The sequence below is a fragment of the Pleurodeles waltl genome, chromosome 4_1 (genome assembly GCF_031143425.1).
Source record: "Pleurodeles waltl isolate 20211129_DDA chromosome 4_1, aPleWal1.hap1.20221129, whole genome shotgun sequence".
Lineage (NCBI taxonomy): Eukaryota > Metazoa > Chordata > Amphibia > Caudata > Salamandridae > Pleurodeles > Pleurodeles waltl.
This window is the reverse complement of record NC_090442.1, coordinates 656312622-656339492: the sequence shown is the minus strand read 5'-3', so window position 1 is coordinate 656339492 and position 26871 is coordinate 656312622. Positions and strand designations below refer to the sequence as shown.

The 26871-nt window shown below is 45.4% G+C and overlaps 1 protein-coding gene across 4 annotated transcripts in view; it reads right to left on the bottom strand.

Annotated features, from left to right (window-relative positions):
• CEP83 (centrosomal protein 83) overlaps nt 1-26871 on the bottom strand; it is a 188837-nt gene that overhangs the window by 30259 nt on the left and 131707 nt on the right. For 3 of the 4 annotated variants that reach the window (XM_069229113.1, XM_069229114.1, XM_069229115.1), the window contains one exon: nt 21721-21850. In XM_069229113.1, the coding sequence (XP_069085214.1) occupies nt 21721-21850 (130 nt within the window). The remainder of the gene's footprint in view (nt 1-21720; nt 21851-26871) is intronic. The other variant, XM_069229116.1, reaches the window with a different exon arrangement.

Sequence of the window (26871 nt, the reverse complement as noted above, 5' to 3'; positions counted from 1 at the left end):
CTGACTCAATTAACTGCCTTGATGCCGACTGCCCATCTTGATCTAGCTCGGCTAAGTGTCCTTGTAGATGGTCTGCCAAATTTGAGGCAACTAATGATAGCATGTCCCATAGCGATAAGTGATAATGCATGCTGCATTCATGGATAGCAAAGCCAGACTATCTGCAGAGAACATTTTCTTGCCAAATGCCTTTAGCTTCTTTGATTCTCTGCCCGCTAGGGCTGCGAGGAGTGCTCCAGATGAAAAGTTTCTGGAACCTGGAATATTCAGTAGGGGAGGAGTCTGCAGGAAGAAGAATCAATCGAAAAGGTTCTGTATGCTCTCAGCAAGAGGTATGTACTGCCATATATAAGGAAGTAACAACAAAGTAATAAGGTATAGCTGTCAATTTGTGCATGAGAAGCAGGTAACAAAGCTTATTTCTGAAACACACATAACCTTTCATAGACCCTTTCACTGCTGCTATACTGTTCTATTTTTGTGAGGAAGCATACACTGGAATCACTCGTCCTTTAAGTGTTCTTTGAGTTTGGAAATCATGCACTGCAGTTGCTCATGCTGTGTCGGTCTTATTTATTAGTCGACTTGGTGAATCCATTTTTACTATACAAAAGCCAAAGCAATTTGCATTATAAAAGAGGAGAAACAGTGTAGTGTACAAAATGGTGGGATAAGCACTGGGCACAAGAAAGAGAAGACTACTGTAGGACGAGCACTTGTTGGGCCAACAAAGAGGTTGCTCAACTCATGTTGGTTTGTGTTTTAACATGGAAGCCTGTAATTGTCTTGCCCTGCAAGTCTCCCTTTGTATTAATTCACTACACAGAATACAAACTACATGGTTTTCCAATACACTTTAAGGCAGGGAAGCTAAGTAGAGAAAGATTATATGGATACCGAACAATTTCCTGACTGTCCTATTGTTCTTCTGAGTTGCACAGTGAACTCATCAAGTGATTGACTCTAACCCAGCCTGAAAGGCATGGTGTGTGACTGACTGTGTTCCTGCTTTCCTGTTCCCAAACAGTGGCCCAATGTGTTACTGCCATTATTGCAGCCCTATTGGCTTGTCAGCAATGCACCTCGTACAGCCAACTGTGTTTCAGCTCAACTGAGTTTTTCACAGGTGGGTCTGATTTGTAACTGACTGTGGAGCTAGAATACTACTTCCTGAAGGGAGACATGAATTTAAATGCTCCAGGGGGATTTATAATGTGTGCAATACCATTCTTAAACACCTTCCAGAATGTTCATTGCTAGATGGAAGAAATTCCTATTGACAATTTCCTGTTAATATTTTCAGCTCATAATGGCTTCACTTCCTGTTAATGTTTCAGCTCTATATAAAGAGATTTAGAACTGCACAGCACAGTCAAATTCCCGTACTCCACAGCTCCCTTGCCTCATATATAAGTTCCTTTACCTGGCTGGGAATAATGGCCTTCAGTTTGCTGCTTTCTTCAGTCCCTCCTGGGCTACCTTCCTACCTATATTCAGCAATGATTGCATTACTTCTTTCATGCTCCATCTGCTTATTCCAGGTGATTTTTTGCCCTTTGGTTCTAACCCCTTTTGGGATTCTTGCTTAAAGGCATTCTTCGTATCTCCATGCTGTGCGGAGCATTAGTGTTTAATGGAGGGAATCACCCACATCTCAGACAGGCTAAAACTATGTTGAGGAAGACTCCACAATGTCCAGTAATTGACATTCAGGAGCAAACTTTCTTCCCTGTAAACTGTGCATGCAACATTCTCTCTTTCAGCGCACAGAGTTACTGGGAGTGTGCACACCGCTTCCTGCAATGAAAGAGATAGTTCACAAATATCAAAGGAGATCCTTCAAAGGAGGCAGAGACCAGCAGCAAATCTAATATAAGTATTTTCTTTGTGCCTGGTCTTTGCTCAGCCCTCTATCTGAAAACTATTGCACTAGATGGTAACGTTTGCAAATGTTTAGTTTTAGCCGAGTGTACTCATGTTTGTCGAGCAGAGGTCTGCGTTTTTTTCTGAAACAAGAAAAATGCAAGAGACTACTATTGCTCCATTTAAGAATGTAAACAATGTATCAGTCCATGGGGAGGCAGGACGCCCGTATCACACAATGCGACTGAAACCATACTTGTGGTGGTCAGAAAATACGTTTTTAACCCTATTGTTATGTTTAGCACTTTTGGCCTTGCAACTGGTATGTTAAGCACAGTCTAAATACCAAAACACTACAGAATACCATCTTGGTTGAAGGAACTGGAGCTCACATTTGTGGATGTGGGAGATGTGTATAAGGACACTTAACCGCAGGGACGGCATCTGCTTCTGTTGTTACAGCACAAACAGTCAATGGCTTTACCTGGAACACCAATCCAGATTTGGAAGAACTGAAATTGACTTTTAATAATTCAATCAGTATTTGCAAAGTGCAGCACTGTCACTCTGGTGGAAGTGGGGGTGGGGGGAGGGGATTCTGGGTGCTGGGGTCCGAAGTCTACATCAAAAAGCCAAGTCTTGAGTTTCTTTCTGATGTCCGCAAGGGAGGGAGCTGTTCGGAGGTGGAGGGGTAGGTCATTCCAGATTTTGGCAGGGAAGTAGGAGAAGGAACGGCTGCTGCTGCAGCAGCAACAGATTCGGGTGTGTGTGTGAGAGCAAGTGAGGATGAGTGTAGGTGTCTGGCATGTTGGTAGAAGTTCAGTCGGAGGTTGATGTAGGCTGGTCCTTGATCACGTAAGACCTTGAAGGCATGTGCGAGGATCTTGAACTGGCATCTCTTTTGAATGGGGAGCCAGTGGTGGTATCTGTAGGCCCGTTTGGGGAGATCCAAGACGAGTCTGTCCATCGCATTCTGTATAATTTCCAGTCTTTTGAGGAGTTGTGAGGAGATGCCGGCATAGAATGCATTGCTGTAATTGAGGCGGCTGGCAATGAGGGTATGGGTGATAATTTCCCTGGTATTGACTGGGATCCATCTGAAGAATCTGTGGAGCAATGCTGAGAGTCTGGAAACAGGAAGAAGCGACTCCGTTGATGTGCCGCTTCATGGTCAGGTCGATGCCGAAGAAGATTCTGAGGTTTGCAAGCATGGTCTGTAGGCGTGGGAGTGGGTCCAAGTAAGGCTGGCCACCAGATGTGGTCCCCTATTAATGAGTAACTCCCGGAGATAAGTACTTCTGCTTTGCCAGAGCTCAGTTTGAGGCAGTTTGCTTTTATCCAGTTGGCTATGTTAGTCATTGCGTTGTGAAAGTTTGTTATGGTGGCGGAGGGGTCTTTGGTGAGCAAGAGGATGAGCTTTGTATTGTCTGCATAGGATATGATGCTGAGACCGTGGGAGCTTACGATGTCGGGAAGGGAGGGGGTTTTGCAGGTGTTGAATAGTGTGGGGCTGATGGATGGTCCTTGAGGTATGCCACATACGAAGTTCTCAGGTATGGAGGTGAAGGGAGGCAGTCGGATGCACTGAGAACATCTTGTCAGAAAGGAGGCAATCCGTTTGTGGGCGTTCTCTTGTATTCTGAAGTTGTGAAGTCTGTGAATAAGGGTGTGGTGGAAGACGGAGTTGAATGCAGCAGAAAGGTCAAGAAGGATCACGGCAGCAGTCTCCCCCTGATCGAGAAGTGTTCTGATGTCATCTGTGGCTGCGATAAATGCGGTCTCAGTGCTGTGGTTGGCATGGAATCCTGATTGGAAGATATCTAGCGGGTTGTTTTGTTCCAAGTATTTGGTGAGCTGTTGGTTGATGGCATTCTTGAGTACTTTGGCAGGGTAGGGGAGCAGAGAAATCGATTAGTAGTTTTTGAGTTTGCTGGGACCAACAGATAGCTTCTTTCGGAAGGGTCTGGTTTCTGCATGTTTCTATTTGTCCAAGAAGACTGCCATGGTGATGAAGGTGTTGAAGATGCTGGTGAGTTCTGTGCTGATGTGCTTGGTTCAAAGGTTGAACAGGTGGTGGGGGCATGTGTCAGTGGGTGCTCTGGAGTGGATGGATAACATGATGGCTGAGGGGGATTGTGTGGTGAGCGATGTCTATGTGCTGATCGTCTGGCTTCTGTGTGCTGGATGGTCGAGGCTACTGAGGTTGAGGACTGTGGGTTGGAGGGGGTCGAGGTTGCTGTATATGGTGGTGATATTGCTGTGAAAGTAGTCTGAGAGGGAGTTATAGAATTCTTGGGAAAGGTGAATTGTGTTCTCTGTTGCTGCCGGGTTGAAGTATTCTTTAACTATTTTGAATAGTTCTTTCATGCAGTTGACTGCTGCATCACAGCGGGTTGTGATGGTAGCTCTTTTGACTTCCATGATCTGCCTGTGGTAGTCGCTGAGGGCAGCTTTGTGGGCGGCTCTGTCAGAGGGTTCCTGGTGGATTGTCAGTAGGAGCTGTTCTTTGTGGCACTGAGCTCTGGGGTATACCAGCCGGCTTGTGCTGATGTTTTGTTGGTTCTTGTAAGATTCAGTGGGGCGACTGTTGGCGCATTTGGTGATCCAGGTGAAGGTCTGGATTGTCTGGTCTATATCTAATGAGGCCTTAGGTTGGGAGGTGCCAAAGGCCACAGTCCACTGTATCTCTGTTACCTTGCCCCACCTGCGGTGGTTGAAGCTGTGGTGCTTGACAATGGTATGCTATGTGCCGGTGATGGAAAAGTGAACAACGGTGTGTTGTGCCATGTCAGTTCTGTAACGTGACTGAATTTGTGTCTGCTGCTGGAGGTGAAGATGGGGGGTCAAGTGTGTGTCTGATTCTGTGCGTGGGTTCGGTGACCAGTTAGATGAGCCTGATGATGCTCATGTTCTCCAGGAGAGTGGTGGAGTTGGCGTTGTTGGGGCTGATGGCTAGAGGGGCGATGATGTTGGGGATGGCGTCTCAGAAGGTCGGTCAAGGTCTCGGGGGTCTGTATACAAGGGTGCCTCCAACCATTTCTTGGTGTTGGTTTGAAGCTGGAAGTTGGTCTTCCATGAGAGGTGTGGGGTCAGGAGGTAGGTGGAAGGAAATGGCAGGAATCCGATAGGAGCGGGAGGTGAGCGAAGCAAGATTTAAGTCCAGAGAAATAAGGCAACAAAAGAGAAAAAGCTGAACAAATAAATTACCAAGGCAGACCGTGATGAGAAGATAAGACAGAGGCAGCAAAAAAAGGCAGAAAGGCAACTGTGATGAGAAGATAAGGCGGAGGAAGCATACATGAACAGAGAGACAAAAAGGCATACAGGAATACGGTGAAAAAAGGTGATGGAGGTTAAACAGGGACTAAAGGCAGAAGAGAGATTGTGCACAGAGTGCAGACAGCTGACGGCAGTGTCGGGAACCAGTCACATGGGGGTAGGAGGGGAGGGGAGCTGGCGAGGTCCTGCTCAATGGAGTCATGCTGCGGCTTCCTGTAAGTAGGCCTGGGGGGGGGTGGTGGTGATGTGTAGGCGCTCTGGGTGGTAAGAGGAAGGAAACTGCAAGAATCAGACAGGAAAGATGGGCAGGACAGCGAGCGTAACGAGATTCGAGGGCAGAGAAATAAGGCAAGGAAAAAGAAAAAGGTGAACAGATACCATGGCAAACAGAGAAGCATAAAGGCAAGAAGTGATGAGAAGATAGGGTAGAGGCAGTAAAAAAGACAGAAAGGCATACAGAACCTGCTCAATGGAGTCATGCTGCAGTCTCCAGTGAGTAGACCTGGTGGTGGTGTTGGGGTGGGGGGGAGCTCTATGTGGTGAGAGTAAGGAAACTGCAGGAATCAGGAGGGAAAGCTGGGCAGGAGAGCGAGCAAAGCGAGATTGGATTGCAGAGAAATAAGGCAACAAAAAAGGCAAGGGTGAACAGAAATTGCCAAGGCAAACAGAGAAGCATGAAGGCAAGCAGTGATGAAAAGATATGGGAGGCAGCAAAAAAGACAGAAAGGCAAACAGGAATACAAGAGGCAAACAGTGATGAGATGATAAGGCATAGGCAGCAGAAAGAGAGAAAGTAAAAAAGGTAAACAAGAATATGAAAGGAAAAGAGTGATGCAACAATAAGGCAGAGGCAGCAAAAAAGACAGAAAGGCAGAAAAGCAAACAGTGATAAGATGAGGCAGCAAACGGAATGGAGAGGCAGAAAGCCAAACAGAAATACTGTGAAAAATGGTGATGGAGGACAAACAGGGACAGAAGGCAGAAGAGAGATGGTGTGCAGAGTGTGGTCAGCTGACAGCAGTGTCGGGAGACCTGTTGAGGAGGGAGCTGGCATGAGGACCCAAAGCTAGCTCTGACATGTAAGTTGCAACTTAAGAATGAAACCCAGCGAGCAAAATGGTGACTTACTGTAGATCTGTTTTTTGCATTTGCTATTTACTGAACTTTTTAGGGTCGAGCCTGCGTTGCATGCGCTCGCGCATGCATATCGCAGCGAGACGCTTTAGTTCCTAGAAAAGGTCTCGGAGCCCTGTCGACGTCACGTCAGTGTGTTTCATTGGTTCGTGGGCTTGCCTAGTAAAATCTGCTTGCTTTCATTAGTGGAAGGCATGTACACGTCATGCCTTTTCCGGAGGCTAGCCTTCCTCCAGCGCAGCGACCAAGTACAGAAAACATGCGAGGCTAGCTGTTTTCTGTCAGATCGTGGACTACTTTTTTCTATATTTTCCTAGCGTGATTTCGCTTGGCAGAAGTCGAGCGCTTTACACAGTTAATTTAACTTTTTCGGGTTACGTACATAAAAGCACTTTTGCCGATAGATGAAAAGTCGGGTTACGAGTTTACAACGCGATCAGCTCGAACATGAGCAAACGCGAGACCCGTTGCATTGCAAATGCTTGTTTTTCCTGGTTACTGATTTTTCTTGCACGTTCTACTAAGCAATGGCGCATTTACAATCCATCTGTTACAATATAAAATCACACCAATTTCTTTTTACAATGATTGAGTGTTCACATGCTTTAACAACGCATGAAATCAGAACGCAGGTGAAAGTAATGAAAATGTTTAGGGTTTAGGGGAGAATAGAGGTAAAGGGAGGCAAGGGTTATTTTAGTGTTCAAGGGTGGGTAGAACTAAAGGACAAGTTAGTTACAGTCGGTAACAACTTTTCTGGCACAGACTACCTAACGGCAGACTCCTCACATTCCTCACCTTAAGAATTCCCCCACGTGCCAGAATAGGTCAGGAAACTGTTGTAGCAATTCCCAAGTATTCTGACAGGTGGTGTCCTGAATCCGCCCCACATCGGGCAAGACTTTGAAGCTACTATATCTGCATCACCTAAACACGCTGATATAATTTCTTTCTGATCTCCGTCCATGCTAAAGGTTGCTGACCCACTTGAAATCAGTTTATGGCAGTGTGCAAACTTTAGAGTGGAATCCTAATAATGGACTATATGAGTCAATTTCACAGAATGGGGAAAAGGCAGAGTAGGTGAGGAATCTGCGGTTAGCTAGAGTCTCTATCAGAAAAGGCATTAGTGAAGGTAAGTAACTTCCTTACCTTGTGAATAAATACCACAGCAGTACCTCCCCAGGTTGTGGGTCTGTGGAATGGCTAAGACCGGAAAACCCTGGAGAACAAATCAATAGAAATGCCTGTCCTGCCCACCCTGAATATCCAGGCTTTAGTGCTTTGTGAATATGTGAAGGGATGCCCACATAGCAGCCTCACAAATGTCAATGACTGGCACACTCTGCACCAATGCAGTGGTTGCAGCTGTCACCCTGGTGGAATGAGTGCTCGCTTTCTGGGGGCTGCTTCTTGGATAGCCCATAACAGGTCTTGATGCATACCATGATCCATCTTTTGCTCTGCTTTGCCTTTCTTAGCTCCAGAGAAACTGACGAAAAGCTGCTCATGTGGTCAGTCCATAGTTTGATCCACACAAAAGCTATATGCTCGTTTAGGGTCCAGGCAATGAAGCTGTTCTTCCTCCTTTGAGAGATGAGGCGGACAGATATCTGGAAGATGATGAAATGTTTTATGGGGAAGTACATGTCTACTTTAGGCAAGAACATCACTTTTGTCTAGAGGACGAATTTCTCAGAGAAAACAGATGTATATGGGGGAACCATGAACAATGCCTGGAGTCTCTGCACTCGCCCGGCCAATGTTATGGTGACAAGTAATGCTATTTTGATGGCAAGATGACAAAGACAACTGTGCATCGGTTTGAAGCAAGTGCACACCAAGTGAGTGAGTACCAAATTAAGGTCCCACTGCTTTGTGACAAATGGAGTCAAGAGGAAACATATGGATCAGTCCTTCAAAAACATGTATCAGAACAGGTGACCTGAAGAGGGATTGCTGGTCAGGTAAGCGTAGGAAGGCAAAAACTGCAAAGAGGTAAGCTTTAACTGTTGCCACAGCAAGGCCCTGCTGAGCCAATGGCAAACACAAGAGGGAAGCATCTGATAACTGGCCATTCTGAGGTTGTATGCTTTGGGAAGAACACCAGACAACAAACGTCTCCCAGAGTCCTGCATAAATCAATTTGGGTGATGGATGCCTGGCCGCAAAGATGACACCAACCACTTTGGGAGGAAGACAGAAAGCCATCAACTGTTGCCACTCAAACTCCACGCATGGAGGTGTAGAATGTGTGAACTCCGAATTAGGCAGCCAAATTGGAAGACATATGCTCATGGTCAGAAGTTCTGGAATGACTTGGACCTGGTCTCTCCTGATCTTCTTTACTCTGGGCAGGCGAGGGAGGGGCAGAAAGGTGTACAGGAGTCTCTATCCTCAGTGTAGGCAGAAGGCGTTTCAGAGGGCCTTGAGAACTCCAATGCACAAATGTTTTGACACTTGGCATTCTCTCTGGTGGTGAATACATTGAGCTGGGGTTCTCACCTGTCTTGGAAGATACCCAGTGCCACCTGTGAGTGCAACTGCCGTTTGTGACATACTAGGCACACTCAACTGAGTTTGTCTGCCCTGGAGTGTAAAAATCCCGCTAGGTGCTGAACAAATAGGGAGATGCCCTGAGCGCTCTGCCACTTCCAGAGGCACATAACCTCAGGCACAGGACTAACAACCCTACTCCACCTTGTTAGATGCAATAACACATGGCAATTGTGTTTTCTGTGATCACCTGTATCCGCTCCCCTAGATAGTCAGCAGAAACGCCTTCACTGTCAAGCGAATCACTTGCAACACCAATAAGTTGATGTGGAGTCGAGCCTCCGCCAGAGACCATAGTCCTCTAATCTCCATTTTTCTCAGATGACCTCACCAACCAAGCAATGATGCATCTGTCGCAACCATTAGCTATGGGTGGGGTACGAAGATGGGTCTGCTACGAGCCCAATCAAGGTTCAGCAGCCACTGCAGCAGATCTTCTGCAGTCTCCTCAGATCCCTGAATGGCCTCTGATAGGACCCCTTGATGCTGGCCCCTCAGAGACAGCTAATCCCACTGAAGAGCCCACCATGTGCTACCTGGCATGGTCCAAAAGGAGGATTCAGGAAGCCAAGAGGCCAACAAAGCTCAGAGCCGCTCTCATTGAGTCCCTAATCAAGGGTTGAAACATCAGTATCATAGCCCAAATGCCCTGGACTCGTTGAGGTCAGTGCATGACTCAGAAGAGCACCCTATCCAAGATGGCTCCAATAAAAGGGAGCTGTTGTGAAAGCCTCCGGTATAACTTTGGCATGTTGAGGAAAATCACCAACAATGTCAAGCAATGATTCATTCGTCACAACCATGAGCTCTGGGTGGGGTAGGAAGACAGGTCTGCTACTGGTCCTATAGAGGTTCATCAGCCACCACGCCAGATCTTCTGCAGTCTCCTCCAACCCATGGATGGTCACTAATAGGTCCCTTTGGTGCTGGGCTCACAGAGACTTCAGATCACACTGCAGTGCTCGCCATGTGCTACCTGGCGTGGGCCACAAGGTGGATGCAGGAAGTCAAGAGGCCAACAAGGATCAGGGCCGAGCTCACTTGCCAAGTCAAGCACTGAAACATCGGGATCATCACCTGAATGCCCTGGACTTATTGAGGTATATGGGTGACTCAGAAGAACACTGATAGCTCCAAAAAAGGGAGCTGTTGTGAAGGAGTCAGGTGTGACTTTGGCATGTTGTCTGGAGATGGCTTGCGATTGTTTGAGACAAACCCGCCTTCAACAGCCAGTTGTCAAGGTATGGGTAGAACAGTATGCCCAACCTCTGCAGATGGCCTGCAAGCAACCATCATCTCTGTGAACACCAGAGGTGCTCTGGTCAGGCTAAAGGTAAGCATGGTGCACTGACAGTGCTCTTGGCCCTTCCTGAAACCGCAGGTAATGTCTGTGGGACTGCCGTACAGGGATGTGAAAATATGCGACAAGCATTACCATCCAGTTTCCCGAATTTACAGCAGACACAACTTGGGCCAGGGTGAGCATTCTGAACTTGTCCTGCAGAAGGAAGAATTTCAAAGAGCGAAGATCTAGGATAGGGCAGAGACCTCCATACTTCTTCAGCAATAGAAAGTAACAGGCATAGCAAACAGTCCCGACTTCTGGTGCCAGCATCGTCTGTAATGCTCCCTTGGTCAAGTGAGCTTGAACATCTACCTAGACTATGGGCAAGTGGTCCTTCAGGTGATGCTGCGGTGTGGGTGGCATATTAGGGGGTGGAATAGAAAAGATAGGTGGTATCCACTTGGATGATCTGCAGCACCCAATAATTGGATGTGATGCTCCTCCAGCAGGGGAGGTGGAAGGGCAAATAAAGCTGTTTTGCAACAGTGGCTGAGAGGGGAGGAGCTCGGGGTTGGCTAGCTCTTTGCCCCTTGGACCTGGACAGTGACAGCCTGCTGCCTGGCCTAGCCCTCAAAAGAACTGGGAGGCCTGTTGTTGATGAGGTGCATATTGTCTCTGCTTTTGCTGGTAGCCCATACCGAATCCTCAAAAGGGGCACTGTTGCTGGGGAACTGCTAAACTGGAGGAGCTTAGAATGGAAAGCAGGCAGAGGCCTTACTGTGTGCAGGCTGAGTCTGCCTTCCCTTTGGACAGCCTAGAGCTGTTGAAGGACATGTCCATGAGGAACTTTTGAACATCAGATGAGAAGCCTGTGGGACGCATTCAGGCATGGGGCCTAAGCACCGCACTGGTACCACTTGCAGTCAGTAGTGCCCAGACCAGATTTGATTGAATACTTTGTAGCATCCTAACCATTCTAAATAAGCTTCTGTAAGGCTGGATGGAGTTCCTCTTCGACAACTGGCAAGATTTCTGCCACTCTGTCCCTTAACACATGCAAATACCTGTCCAGGATGCAAGTCATATTCCCTGGCTTGATGGGGAGGCTTGATGAGGAGAACATCTGATGCGCGAATGTCTCCATCCTTTTAGATTCCCTCTCAGGTGCGTGTTGGGAAAGGAACTGGTGTTTTGGTGAATGGTAGATGCCTGCACGACCAAATTCTCTGGCGAAGGGTGCTGGAATAACAAGTCTGGATGTCCACAAGCAGGACTGTGCCTTCATGCACCTTATCTGTTGACTGTCGGGAAAGATCTTGGCTTGACCCATGTGCCCAGCAAAATATAAATTAAGGCAAGGCCTCATTGAAGGGAAGTAAAGACTTATGGCTGGATTTAGAGAGGTTGAGGACATCTTTCCAGACACTGGTTTAACTTCTTATGAGGGCAAGGTAAGGCCCAGCACCTTAGCCACCCATTGAATGCCTGTTGTACAGGAAGCTCAACTCAGTGGCCAAATAATTAGATGAGGAAAGGCCTAAATCTGGTGAAGTATCCAGACTGTTAGCATCTTGAAAGTCATCAAATAAGTTACCATTGTCACCATATTGGTTGTCAATCATAATAGTGTTTCTCACATCATAGTGTGGAGCACGAGGGTCGGGTTCCGAATAATCAAATTGAGTTCTGGGTGGTAGGGCATGGGCTTCTGAGTCTGAAAGGATGGCTATACTGGGCCCAATTCCATCGTCAACACTGGAGCCAGTGGCATTGATCGTGATGTTCATATTGGCAGTGAGCATGGCATCGAGATCGGAATCATGGGTGGCGATGAGGTCAAAGCCAGTGGCGCTGATCCCTTGGACAGGGAAACAGTGTAGACTCCCCAGGAGACAAGAAGTGAGCTGGCCCACAGGGATGGGGTTCCCAGAGCCAACAGAGGCTCAAAGAAGGGGGTCATGTGCCCGTGCTGCAAAATAAAACCTTTTTTTAATTTTATTATTTTACTCTGGGGGTCCCTATGAGGCTCCTCACACTGTCTAGGGGAACAGGGTATCCCTACTCTGCCTCCTTCTATTATTTTTCTTTAATAGATTTTCAGGACAGGGAACTAAGTCCCCGGAGTCCTGTGATGGCTGACACAACATTTTCTTTTATGTTGTGGCCAGCCACTCAGAGAGTTCACTCTGGCATCTGGCTCATTCATTCCCACAGGAGTTAGAGGGCCCAAGGGGAAAAATGCCCCCTAGGCCAATCAGACTGTCCTAATTTTTGAAATTGTACTTGCAGGACTCTAGCGGGAATCCTTCAAACTCAACCATCCTGATATACAAATATTTTTCAATTTTAACTTCTCAAAAACTTACAGAACAGATTTACACCAAATTACAAAAAGCATGTTCTGTTGACCAATATCCAACTTCCTGCCAAATTTGGTGTAATTATGTTCAGCTATTGCATTCCAAAAAAGTCTATGGAAAATGCAGGAAGATTTTCTCCAGGTGAAACTTGTATCACTCTGAACCTTTCCACAAAGGAGGTAAGGTGGACTAACTTTTTTTCTTTGAAAGTTTCAGAGCAATTTGTCAGAAAATGTTATTAGCAAACCCCAAAAATGCTTTTCCTATGGAAACACAGACCTAACTGTAACTACACAGTATATATATATATCCACATACATATTTATATACACACACACACGCATATATGCAGAGCTTTTAAGCATTTTTTTTTGCATAAAGTATGCGTCACTCTAATCCAGAAAGGGTTTTGGTTTGACTTATACTTGGTGCTCCCTTGTGTCCGGACAAAGCTAAACCTCTCTGAAAGTGTCAGAGGTTGCTTTTACTCATTCCAGGTTGGCTTGGGTGGCATTTTACCAGTCCAAAGCTGTAATACTGTGCCTGGAGTGGTGAAAGGGTTTTGTAATTTTAAAGCTCGGCGAGGATGGCACTGTGCCAATCCTATGCTTAACAATTTAACTGTACAAATGGCAAAAGACTTTGTCCCTATCTAGCTTGGCAAGGATAGCACTGTTCTAATCCTATAAAATCTTTGCTAGATAAACAGACATTTGAAGTGTACAGAGCTAGAGTGTCGCTGGTGTTGCAGGGTGCTTCTTACTGGAGCTGCTCTCCAGCTAAACTTGAGAATTACCCAGAGTTCCCTCTTTTTTGTGTGCATAATTTAAGCATCACTCTAATTCTGAAAGGGCTTTGTTTTGACATATATCATACCGCGGTCGCCAGTAGGCAGTTATAGTTAGGACCTAGTTTCCATAGGAAAAGCGTCTTTTGTTTTGCTATCAACTTTGGCGCCGTTTGATGAATCTTCATGAAATTTTCAAAACTAGTTTGCCACTCACTTCAGCTGCTGTCTGGAAAGTTTTAGGGCAATTAGTCAAGCGGGGATCGGGAAAAAGGAGGGGGTCCCAGAATACGTTTTCCCCATGCGAATTCCCATAGGGAATTTAGACACAGCTACAGCCCAAACCGCTAAACAGAATTACACCAAATTTGGCATAAAGCCAGATTTTGGTCCAGAAAGGTCTCTTTTTGTAATTTGGTGTAAATCTGTTCAGTACTTTTAGAGATATTAAAGAAAAAAGATTTATAGAGTTGTGGATCCACAGCAGCTGATCCGTGTGCCAACATCAATGCCGATATTGGCTGGCCGCAGTCTAAAAGGAAAGTTGCGGCCACCATTCTGTGTACTGGGACTCGTTCCCAGGGGGTTGGTGAGAATAAAACTGAAAACTGATAGAAGGGGTTAGGGTACAGGTACCCTGACCTGATGGGACTGATGGAAGGGTCTGTGTGGGACCCCTAATGGGCAAACTATTGCCCACAAATGTTTTATTGGGGACGCGTGAGGATCTGCTTATCCACTGTGGTGGTCAGTGTGGACCCCGTGTGAATCCGTGATGAATCTGTGAATCCAGATCCCAATTATAAAAACATACACCCACTCACATATACCCCACTCACTAACACACCCACACAACCACTAATACATCCATGCAGCCACTCACACGCCCATACAGTCACTGATTCATCCACTCAGAGACCCAGAAAACCACTCACACACCCACTCACAGAGGCACACACACGCCCATACAGTAAATCACTGACACACCCTCTCACACACCCATACAGCCACTGACACACAACTCAGAACCCCAAACAGCCACTTACACACCCACCCATACATTCACATGCCCAATTACACAACAACTTACACACCGACTCAGAGACCCAGAAAACCACTGACAAACCCATATAGCCACTCACACACCCAGTCACACATCCACTCAGAGACCCAGAGAACCACTCACACACCCACTCACAGACCCACACAGGTACTCACATCCACTTGCACAGCCAAATACACATCCATACAGCCACTTACACACTCACTTACCCATACAGCAAATCACTGACACACCCACTCACACCCAACCTGCCGCTTACACACCCACCCCACACACAATTATAGACCCACACAACCACTCACACTCAGAGACCCAGAAAACCATTGACACACCCACTCACACATCCATATAGCCACTCAGAAATCCAGAGAACCAATCACAAACTGACTCACAGATCCACACAGGCACTCACACACCATTACAGTCACTGATACATCCACTCAGAGACCCAGTCAACCACTCAGACACCCACTCATAGACCACCATAGGCACTAACACACCTACTCTCACAACCACTACCACAGTCACTCACACACCCATACAACCAATCAAATCTATTCAGACACCCAAAAAAACACTCAAACAGCCAATTCACACACCCACTCACACACCCACTTACAGACCCAGAGAACCACTCACACACCCATTCACAGACCCACACAAACACTATCACCCACTCACAGATCCACTTGCACATCCACACAACCATTCGCACACAGCCACTTGTACACCCACTTACAGATCCATATAGCCAGTGACCAACCCATAAAGTTACTACAAAGCTACTCACAAACCCACAAAGTCACTTACACAGCTACGTACACACCCACACATAGCAGTTATACAGTTATATAAATTGTAATAGGATATGTTTGTATTAAACATGTTGTTTTGTATTGAATGTGTGCTTTTGGTTGGGAACAGATCCACAAATACTCCCTCAATATAACAGGCAGACTCCTTATTTGGCCACAGATAAGCAAATCAGAGTGAGAAATATTTAAAAAAGGATTTCAAAACAAAAAGAACCAGTGTTTTGGAAAAGGGTTGGCTCTGAAAAGAGCCTTTGTGCTTATGGTGTGTAGAAGAGAATTACACATAGAACAGGATGCATTGTTATTGAGGAACACCTTGTAGCCTGAGTCTGTGAAATGGACTCCAACTTTCTGATATGTTGCGTTTCTATCCAACGGTAAGTTGTTATGGTATATAGAGCCCATGTTGAGGTCTCGGAGAAATGTAGAAACAGCTTTATTGACATTGTTCCTGGATTTCTCTGCCCAAGGACAAAATTGAGTAAACCACTACCACTTCTGCCCTGGCAAATATAGGAGAACACCAAAGCAGTATGTGGGGAAAGTCTCATTAATTTAGCAAAGGTATCCTTCCTTAGGATTTCCAGTCCTACCCCAGCATATGCGCGTAGGTCATTGCCACCAGCGCAAAATCATGAGGTCTGAATGTTGGCTATCCGCAGTGCTTTCAATCAAAGGCACCAACTGATGCCACTTTAACCCTCTCTGGTCAACTCAAGTAATGTCTACATTCTCTAAACCTAGGTCCCTGTCCTGAACACAAAACTATGGCCCACAATTTGGACTCTGACCATTTTGGAGACTAGCAGGAGTACCACACAGGAAAAGGCTGCAGTTAGGAAGATGAAAGTCTGTTACAATGGAGGGCAGCAAGTTAAATATGAAAGAACATATTTGCTTGGATGGTGGAGGTGTGCAGGGAACTAAAATTTGGTAGTAACTTTAAGAAAGAAAGTAACTAATTCTGTGATTGACTTTGGAAAAATAAAATAAAGGTATGCTGTTTGGGATATGCTTGGAATTGCAAACAGTCAACTACACCTGCTTCAGTTAATGTGAAGCTAGTATGCTGTTGAGAGAAAGTCTTTAGAACTTCTGCCCTACTGGTAGGCAGAGTCTATTGAAAATAAAGTTATTATAGAAACTGAGGTAAAAGAGTGTGGGGGAAGGGAAGAAAAGAGACTACAGTGTGAAACTGACAACCGGATTGGTGTACAAAAATTGCTCAGTAGCGAGTGAATGTCTTGTAATTAAGAATATTAAGAATTCACAAAATAAAATATAAATGAAAAGCATTGGAAGCAGATTTTTGAATGCTTTTAAGGGCTGTTGTGTGGATCTGCAGATCCACTGTGGACCACATGGGGGAGGGAGCATGCTGAGCCCGGCGGCGCATCCACGAATCCATAAAAATCTCAACAATCGGGCTTCTTTACAGGAAACATGGAAAGGGTTAAAACAAAAAAATAGTGACAATTTAGAAGTAACAAAAATGAAAGATGGATGGAAGTCCCCCATGACAATCTGCTGCAGCGCCTTCAAGATATCGAGGTAATACGATTGGCTTGAAGCTGGCTCACATCTTTCCTGACAAATAGGAGTCAACAAGTTTGGATTCCTCCTTGCTCTGCCAATCCACGGGAACTGTTGGTGGGAGTCCCATAGGGCCCGACCCCAAGTACCACCCTGTTCATTATCTACCTAACCCCTTTGGCCCAGATAGAATAAGATTTGGGAGCTAAAGAGATATCCTATGCAGATGACACACAACTGCTCTTCTCATGGGGCACAGGTGAAGAGCTGGATTATATTAAGATTAAAAGGAAATCTTGTTTGAAAGCAGTCTTTTACCGGCTTGCTTTCCATCAATCGAAATGCAATGAAGATAAAACAGAAATCATTTTTTGGGGACTATTCCTTCTGACGTTTGGTAAAGCTTTCAGCCTCTCCTCAAGGACCCCCAGAAGGGTGTAATTAAAAACGTAGGCATCAAATTCGACAACAATTTATCATTTCTACCCCAAATTAAAGATTTGATAGGCTGCTGTTATGGAATTATGAAGTCATTAAGAAAGGTTCTCACCTATCTGTCCCATCAATCAAACAAATTGGCTGAGCAGGCCCTAATAACTTCTAAAATAGACTATGGTAATGTCATAACTGGGACTAGCAGAGCAGCTTTTGGACAAGCTCCAAGAGGTCCAAAATGCGGCAGACCACCATCTGTTAAATGTCCTAGTTAGAACATGTATTTCCCCCTGTTTACGGATGCTACATTGGCTACTCATTAGGAAGAGAATTAAATTCAAAGCTCTTGTTTGGTCCATGATGCTCTATACTAAACAGGTGCATCTTATCTCAAAGCTCATACTCAAAATTTGTGATCCTCGAATAAACTGAAGGCTATAACTCCTAGAATTCAGCGTGCCAGAGCAAGTGGAAGGTCTTTCACCTATGGAATCAGTTACCACTGGAGCTGCATGTAGTATAGGACACACTGCTTTTCAGGAAAAAACTCAAAACAAGACTGTGGTGAAAAAACTTGTGCCGGTTCATCTGTGTGACCTTGCGGTTTCATACCAGGACACTCCTGGGAGTAGCTGTGTGCACTATAAATTGCCTTCGTCGTCATCATTAAGTACAGGAGTAAGAATGAGAGCACACTGGGAAGGGTAGTCATTATTGGTACTTTTCTACTGAGAGTGGAGACATATTTCTAAATTGAGATTTGCAGTGAAAAACAGATTTTAACAGATATTTTACAAAAAGTTGGACAACTGCAAAATGATTTCACAGGTATTTTAATTAGGTTGTACTATGAAAAAAGTATATTTAAAGAAGTCCTATATGTGTACATAAGAAAAAGTGTAGCTTCCAGACACTAGAGTAAAGGACAAACTAGAAGGGAGGTAAGATGAGACCATTAGGTAAACGATAGTAAGCAGCAAAGGAGGAAGAGGAATTGCCATACTCAACGTATAGTTATTTTATTAGGTGGGTATAAATGAATGTGTTTGAAATTAGATGTGGGTGCTTGCTTATAGTATGTAATTTAATAGTATGTAATTTGAGCACACTCACACAGTCAGGCAGGCACTTACACACCCAGTTACACATGATCAGTGAAGCAATATGTGAAGTCATAAGCAGTGCATTGCATGGGGCATAAATTATAGTTAGCTAATCTAAATCTAAGGTTAACTGTAACTATATATATATATATATATATATATATATATATATATATATAATGACATCTTAGAAACTCCCACCTCTCACCTGCATTCAGTGCAATGGAGCGTGCTGTAATAGCTGTAGTCCTGTTTCATTTTTAACTGTTTATGCCTAGAACAATCAAGACTTTCTATTGACAGTGCCTAAACCACTCTGCAACCCTGGAATGATCTGTGGCACTGGATTCTACCCATACATTTTCATTTTGCAAGCACTTTAGTTGGGATTTACAGGATGCCATGCTTGGGGAACAGCTCTTCCATGAGAAAAGACAAATGATGAAAAGTCCCCATTTGAGCTACAACATGAGTCTGGGTGGGTAATTATTCTCTAGCTGAAAATGTATACAGTTATTAGGAATTTCACATTCTTGCCTGCAGACCCACAAGAGGTAAACCAAAGTGCATAGTAAGCCATGTGTAGGCCAATGCAATGCAACAGTGGTTACATATAAAGAAGCAAGGTCTTTCCTACAGAAATCGAGATGTGCTACTACAACCACAGCTTACAGATGTAGGTCATAAGAGCATTTAATCTCACCAGTGTGATGTGGCCTTTATAAAGTTTACAAAAGTGGCAAAATGGACACAATATGAACTAAAGAATCCAACTGCCATGATGAATACAAGCTAATACAAAGTGTTTGTGATCTTGTTAGAAATGGGGTCTTTGGTTGGCAGACAGGTTACCCCCTGTCCAAGCAAGGACCCTCACTCTAGTCAGGGTAAAAGAGAATCACCTTCAGCTAACCCCTGCTTACCCCCTTGGTAGCTTGGCACAAGCAGTAGGCTTAACTTCAGAGTGCTAGGTGTAAAGTATTTGTACCAACACACACAGTAACTTAATGAAAACACTACAGAATGACAACACCAGTATAGAATAATAGAAAATATTTATCTTAACAAAACAAGACCAAAATGACGAAAATTCACAATACACATGTCAAGTTATCAATTAAAAAGGAAAAAGAGTCTTTATGTAGTTTAAAACACACACTAACACTGTTAGCGTGAAAATTTACCTTGGGTGCGTCAAAAATAACCCCACATGGGCGACTGTGCGTCAAAAAGGGCTTGTCATGCGTCGATTTCACTGACAAGCGAGACCTTGCGTTGTTTCTCCTTTCGTGGGGTCGGGTGTGTCGTTTCTTCTCTCCGCAGGAGAGCGATGCGTTGATCCGATCCGGTCAGCACTCAGGTCCGGGCAGGCCTTGAGTTGTTTTTACACGCCCAGTAGTGTTTGCGTCAGAAATCCCGCTGCACGATGATCCAAAAATCACACAGCGCGAGTTGCGATCTCCCAACCTCTGTCAGCAATGCTGCTCGTCGTTTCTCCAGCTTCATGCGTCGATTCTTCGGTCGCGTTACAGCAAGCATCGATTTTCAGCCGCGAAGCGGGGGCGCGTCATTTCTTCTGACGCAGATCGGAGTTGTGTCAATTTTTTCCCCACACAGCATTCTGTGTGTGTATTTCTTCCTCTTAGGCTGCCAGCTTCTCCTTTCAGGGTCCCAGGAACTGGATGGGCACCACAGGGCAGAGTAGGAGTATCTCCAGAGACTCCAGATGCTGACAAAGTGAAGTCTTTGCTGACCCTGAGACTTCAACAAAAGAAGGCAAGCTCTAAATCAAGCCCTTGGAGATCTTCACAAGATGGAAGGCACACAAAGTGTAGTCTTTGCCCTCTTACTCTGGCAGAAGCAGCAACTGCAGGATAGCTCCACAAAGCACAGTCACAGACAGGGCAGCTCTTCTTCCTCAGCTCTTCTCCAGGCAGAGGTTCCTTTTGGTTTCCAGAACTGTTCTAAAGTCTGTGGTTTTGGGTGCCCTTCTTATACCCAATTTCTCATTTGAAGTAGGCCTACTTCAAAGCAAAGTCTCTCTTGAATGTGAAATCCTGCGTTGCCCAGGCCAGGCCCCAGACACTCACCAGGGGGTTGGAGACTGCATTGTGTGAGGGCAGGCACAGCCCTTTCAGGTGTGAGTCACCAATCCTCCCCTTCCTCCTAGCACAGATGGCTCATCAGGATATGCAGGCTCTACCCCAGCTCCATTTGTGTCACTGTTTAGTGTGAGGTGCAACCAGCCCAACTGTCAAACTGACCAAGACAGAGAATCCACAAACAGGCAGAGTCACAGAAATGGTGTAAGCAAGTAAATGCTCACTTTCTAAAAGTGTCATTTTCAAACACACAATCTTAAAATCAACTTCACTAAAAGATGTATTTTTAAATTGTGAGCTCAGAGACCCCAAACTCCACATGTCCATCTGCTCCCAAAGGGAATCTACACTTTAATCAGATTTAAAGGTAGCCCCCATGTAAACCTATGAGAGGGACAGGCCTTGCAACAGTGAAACATGAATTTAGCAATATTTCACTGTCAGGACATATAAAACATTACTATATGTCCTACCGTAACCATACACTGCACTCTGCTCTTGGGGCTACCTAGGGCCTACCTTAGGGGTGTTTGATATGTAAGAAAAGGGAAGGCTTAGGCCTGGCAAGTAGAATTTACAGTTAAAAATGCACACACAGACACTGGTCTGAGACATGATGACAGAGCTACTTATGTGGGTGGCACAACCAGTGCTGCAGGCCCACTAGTAGCATTTGATTTACAGGCCCTGGGCACCTCTAGTGCACTGTACTAGGGACTTACTAACAAATCAAATATGCCAATCATGGATACGCCAACTACATACACATTTTGTAAAGGAGCACTTGCACTTTAGCACTGGTTAGCAGTGGTGAAGTGCCCAGAGTAACAAAAACAGCAAAATCAGAGTCCAACACACATCAACAACCTGTGAAAAAGAGGCAAAAAGTTAAGGGAGACCACGCCAAGGATGAAAAGTCTAACAGATCTCTTTTGCTTACATTCTTAAATAAGAAGGGGAAAACTCATCTGAACTTCTAAAGTGACGTTTCTTGTTTTACCTTAAAAAAAAAACCTAAACATCACCACTCAACTGTTTAAACAAAATAGCATTTGTGCGGTTCTCTGTATGCTGGGACTGAGTGCAGTGCTGTGCCAACATGGCTGCTTGTCACAAACTATAATCATCCCCAATTTGAGGAATTTGTGGCACAAACAGAGTTGTTAGAAAGGGGTGCACAAAATTAAGTTAATTTTAACTCCTGTTTAAGTCATTTTTGGTCCTGAAGCATGGAACATGGGGGAGAATAGGGGAGTAAAGCGTGCTATTCAATCTTACAGCCTTATTTTTTCTAAGCTACTTTAACACAGATTTTTTCTGCTACTGCTAAGTAGTAGAAGGATCTCAGTCCTGGGAAGTAATAAAGTTACTTGCAATGTTACTAAATGACAAATACCCAACAAACCTTTTTTTGAGCCAGAGAAGCGCGGCTCAGTTTCTCTTTCACCTGGCTGTACTTGTCTGTCATTTCTGAAAGTTGTTGCTGATACTTGTGTTTCTCTTCAAACCATTGTAGACGATTATCTTCCAGAGACCTGTAGAAAAAAATTTAATGAGTGAGGAGGAAGTACAAGAAGGGAGAAAGAACAGTAAAATACATTTGGGAACAACTGCAAGGTGTAAGAGTGTGTGTAGAGCACAGCTGCATGGGGAGGTGATGGGGCAGGAAAGGGAAGAGTATGTGGACAGGGGTATGAGTAAAGAGTGACTGTAAAAATTAGGGCGAGAAAGCATGGATAAGGAGTAACATGGGTAAGTGATGGGGTGAGTGTGGAGGTGTCTGGTGAGAATTAATCAGCAGCAAGAGAGAAAGGGTAAACAGGAATTGAGAATTAATTAGCTACAGCAGGACAAGAGAAAAGGGTGAAAGGAGGAGATGAGTAACTAAATCACAATCTGACAATCAGCTGAACAAAGTGCAAATGAATGCAACGAGTGGCAAAATACATAATTATACAAAAGTTGTTTTGCTTCTGCAGTTTTTTTTATGTTAACTCATCGGAAATTGGTGGCAGTAGAAAGCATGTGTAATAAAAGACTAACAATTTTGGGTAGGGAGACTAACGGTTAGTAAATTAAAAAAAAAAAAAAAAAAAAAAGGACTGTGAGAACCTTGGGTGACCACTCTGATGCAGGAATTGTCGGTGCCACAGAGACTAATAAGCAAATGCCATCTGAATTTGAAATCTTGATTTTAGCAAGTCATGAGGTATTTCCTTTTTGTGCACTCATTGTGTTCAAAAGTTGGGTAAATGCGTCTAGTCTGCATAGAATGACACCTGCATGCATTACTAGTAACATCGCAAGACTATCTCCAGGTTCACCAAACTGGTACAGACCTCTGTACTGAAACGTACACAAAGATGCATACACTTCTCCATACTTGGGACAATAGCATGGGATTGAAGATGCAATGATCAGAGACAAGAAACAGCACATAAAATTGGAACCAGGAATGCCACTAATGTGGGGGGTGCCAAGAGCACCAAGATGTCGCAAGGAATTCACTAACGTTGCGTATTTGCTGTCCCAGAATATCATAGCCAGGAACCAAAGACTAATAACATCTAGGGAAGAAAGAGGCAAACACAATAACAAGAAGTTAACTCTGGGACATGGAATACATGAACACTGGAACAGAGACACTCAGTAGATCATGCATACACAAGGGCAAGAAGGTCACTCAAAATAGGACACACACTCTGCAGCTCCCCCTCCAAGGAATACATCAACATCTGAAAAGATAACTCAATGACGGTCATAACTATGAAAATACCCACATGGGATCAAGAAGCCTCTCGTAGTGGAACCTGTATAAGAGACAACAGGGCAGAGTGTCCACGTGTCCACCTGACGAGACTTGTGCACAGAAGCACCAACAGTGAGAATGCATACTGAGACATAGTGAGGCCTGTGATTTTGACACACCTGAAACACGTGATCTAAAGCATCCAATGACTAAAATGTTTGGCATACCTTCCAGGCCTCCCCTTGTCTGATAGAGCCTCCTCGCATTCAGAAACACAAAGATCCTTCAGTCGTTTCCTCACATTTCAACGAGGCAAAGTTCTGGAAACTGAGGAGAGCCGCAAACTTCCTTCCACCCAGTATTCCCCCCAAGTCTCCTGATAAAAATGGTACCTCACTTGTGTGGGCAGACCTAGTGCCCGTGACAGGTAAGGGCCCAAAACCCAACATGGAAAATTATCTATTACAAAACTGCCTGTTTTTGCAAGGGGAGCACCTGCGTTTTCATTCCTGGGCTCAGCAGCCATCCATGGAAACCTACCAAAACCAGACATTTTGAAAACAAGACACCTGGGGGAGTTCAGGGAGATGTGACTTGCTTGGTCCCCCAGCGTTTTGTTACCCAGAATTTCCTGCAAACCTCAAGTTTAGCTAAAAAAAATACAAAAAAAACATTTTCCTCACATTTCTATCTGGAACCACCAAACCCGCAAAATTTCCTACCACCCAGAGTTTCCCTCGGTCTACCGATAAAAATTATACCAAGTGCCTGTGACAGCGAAGGGCCAAAAACATTTTAAAAGTTTGGGGGAACCAAAGCGGGTTCAAAAAGGCAGTTTTTTTCCATACAGTTTTAGGCTGCAAAGTGGAGCAAAGTGCCTTTTTATCGGTATAGATGTGACAATGCTGGGTGGCAGGAATTATATGGATTCCTGAGGATTTCAGAAGGTTCTACCACAAAATATGTAGGGAAGATGTGTTATTTCAAGCAAAGTTGGAGGTTTGCAGGGCATTTTACGTAAGAAAATGGTGTGGGATGTTTGTGAAGCACACAACCCTGGTCTCACCCAGATGTTTACTTTTTAGATGTGTCTAGGTCTGGTAGGTTTTTCTAGGTGGCTGTGTACCAAAAGTCCAAAAAGTGCAGCCGCTCACCATTCGAAGTGGGGGCAATATTGGGAGCTAGCCAAGCTCTATTGGCCCATATGTAAAATCAAAGCCCAAAAGAGTCAAATGTCAATTTGCTTACCATTGGCATGAGATGATTTTCTTTTGGGGGGGGCGGAAATACTGTTGAGCACTTCAGTTGGGGTGGGGGTATAACCATACCCATAGTCGTTGGCAGCCCCCACCCCTCTATTTTGTTTTTCACTGTCATCTAGTGGGCTTTCTGCCCTTCTTGGGGGCAGATGGGCCTTATACAAAAATAGGCCAATCTGCCCTCAAGGGGGGGCAGACATGGCCAAACGAATGCCCCCCCCCCCCCCAAAAGGGGAGCAGCCTTTGCCCAAGGGCCCCCTCCCCCAACAAAACACACACAACAATCCCTAGTTCCTAAGTGGTTTCTGCCTCCCTAGGGGGCAGATAGGCCTTATATAAATAGGCTGATCTGCCCCCAAAGGGGGGCAGAAATGGCCATCAGTAATGTGCCCCCCTGGAGAGCGACTCTTGCCTATGGGGCCGGCACCCCCAAAACAAAACACACACCCACAACAATCCCTGGTGCCTAAGAGGTTTCTGACCCCCTTGAATGCATATAGGCCTAATAACAATAGGCGGTCTTGGTTCAGAAATTGCCTAACCAATTATGCCCTCATGGGGATGGACCCTTGCCTAAGTGGCCGCTCCCTGTATATAAAATAATAATTTTAAAAAATACCTGGTGTCTAGTGGCTTCTGCTTCCCTTGGGGGCAGATGGGCCTAATAAAAATAGGCCAGCCTAAAGTATAATGAGTAGTGAACCTTGCCTAAGGGGCCACTTCCCTTATGTAAAATAAACAAAAAATATATATATCCCTGGTGTCTAATGGATTTATATGGCCGATCTGGGGTCAGAGACGGACTAAACATATTGCCCCCAAGGAAGAGCGACTCTTGCCTAAGGGGCCGGTCCCCAATAACCAAAATAATTTTATAAATAAATCCCTGGTGTCTAGTGGGTTTCGGCGTAAAACAATGGCCAAGGGGGGTAGAAACAGCCAACATGAATCTCCCTGGGTGGCCCACAGGGGGAGTGCTAGCACTCCCCCCGCAGGTCACAGCCAGGATGCAGGAGCAGGTGGCAGAAATACTTTATTCCCCCATTTAGTTCAGGTGGAGCCCTAAACATTGTGGACAGCCACCACCCCTCTTTTATGGAAAGATCGGGGGTAATACCAATTTGACTGTTCCCATCTGTTTATGGGGGCGGGTGTGGGCACTGGCAAGCCACCACCCCTATATATTAAATAAATCTCATCACTGTTGCCTATTGGACTTTCTGTCCACTTGGTTGGCAGATTTGGGGTTATTGCGCCCATTTACGGGGCCAGTGGGTGGCAGAAAGAATTAATTTGGTAGATATTGGGTGGGGGGGTTTAAAAGCGCATGCCCAAGAGGCAGCTCCCCCCTCCCTGATAGTTAGTGTAGTGGATCCCTGCTTGGGGATCACCCTCCTGCGGCAATCCCCAAGCACGGATCCACCATGGAGGAGTACCATCGGAAAGGGGCGATTCCCCCCTTTCCAATTATACCTCTCCATTCTGTCTCAGTGCTTTCAGTGGTTGCTGTGATAGCCACCTGAGCACTGAGGCAGAGAAAGTGACATGAGCCGATCGGTTAATTTCTCTTTAGTTTTCAGTTAAATGACATCAGCGTGTCGTGCCCAGCTCCCGAGGCTGTTTTTGGCAGAAGGAAATCCCTCTGGTGTCTGCATGGATGGATGGGAACCCAACCCAGCACGAAATGGTTAGTTTCTGTACTGCCTGATCCATCTTTGATCCCACATACCACACAAAGAGTTGATCATCCACCCGGAATTCTTTTGTGTGGTCGAGGTACAAAGACAACGCTCTTTTTGGGTGTAGCCCGATAGGTGGGTCACTGCAGTAGTCATCCAACCCCCTTCCTGGGTTTTTTTAAGGGCTCCCATGAGGGTGGGATCCCAGATTTGCCTTCACAACTTCCTCTGCTACCAGGACACTGAACTCTGCTGCCGGATTTTGCCGGGAACCAAGACAAGACTGCAACTGGTAAGAGAGCTCCTACTGTGACTTTGTCCCCGAGTATTGCAAGAACTCTGCAACTTCCTTGGCTGCGCATCCTCCAGAGTTACAAGGACTCTGTCTGCACTAAGGGCATCCAGAAGGAATCTCCCCTGGAGTGAACCACAGTCACCTCAATGTCGACGACTGGTTTGTGGATCCTGCTGTCTCACAGACTCGTCAAGGCTCCGCAACACACGTGGTAGTTCTGCAGCTCTCTAGAGATCTGACCTGTCTTCGTCGCAAATGGGAAAACGGTGGTCCCTCTTTAGATCTGCTGGGACAGAACCCCTGTGCACCATGTCTGTTGTCGTCACCAAGGCTCTTCAGCTTGAAGATCTCCTAGCTTCAAGAAGCCCCAGTCTCAAGCATCACACAGCTCCAAGACTGATGTCCTCCCTGCAACCTCTGTGACGTGGGCGTCCATCTTCTTTGTGCTGTTGAGGCCTTTCGCTACTCCATGTGCTTCCTGCCAGAGGGTCCTCCTGGGGTTTCCTTTGATTCCTCCTGGCTCTCCTCACTGCTGAGGGCTGGTCCTGACTTACCAGTAAAGGTTGGGTCCCTC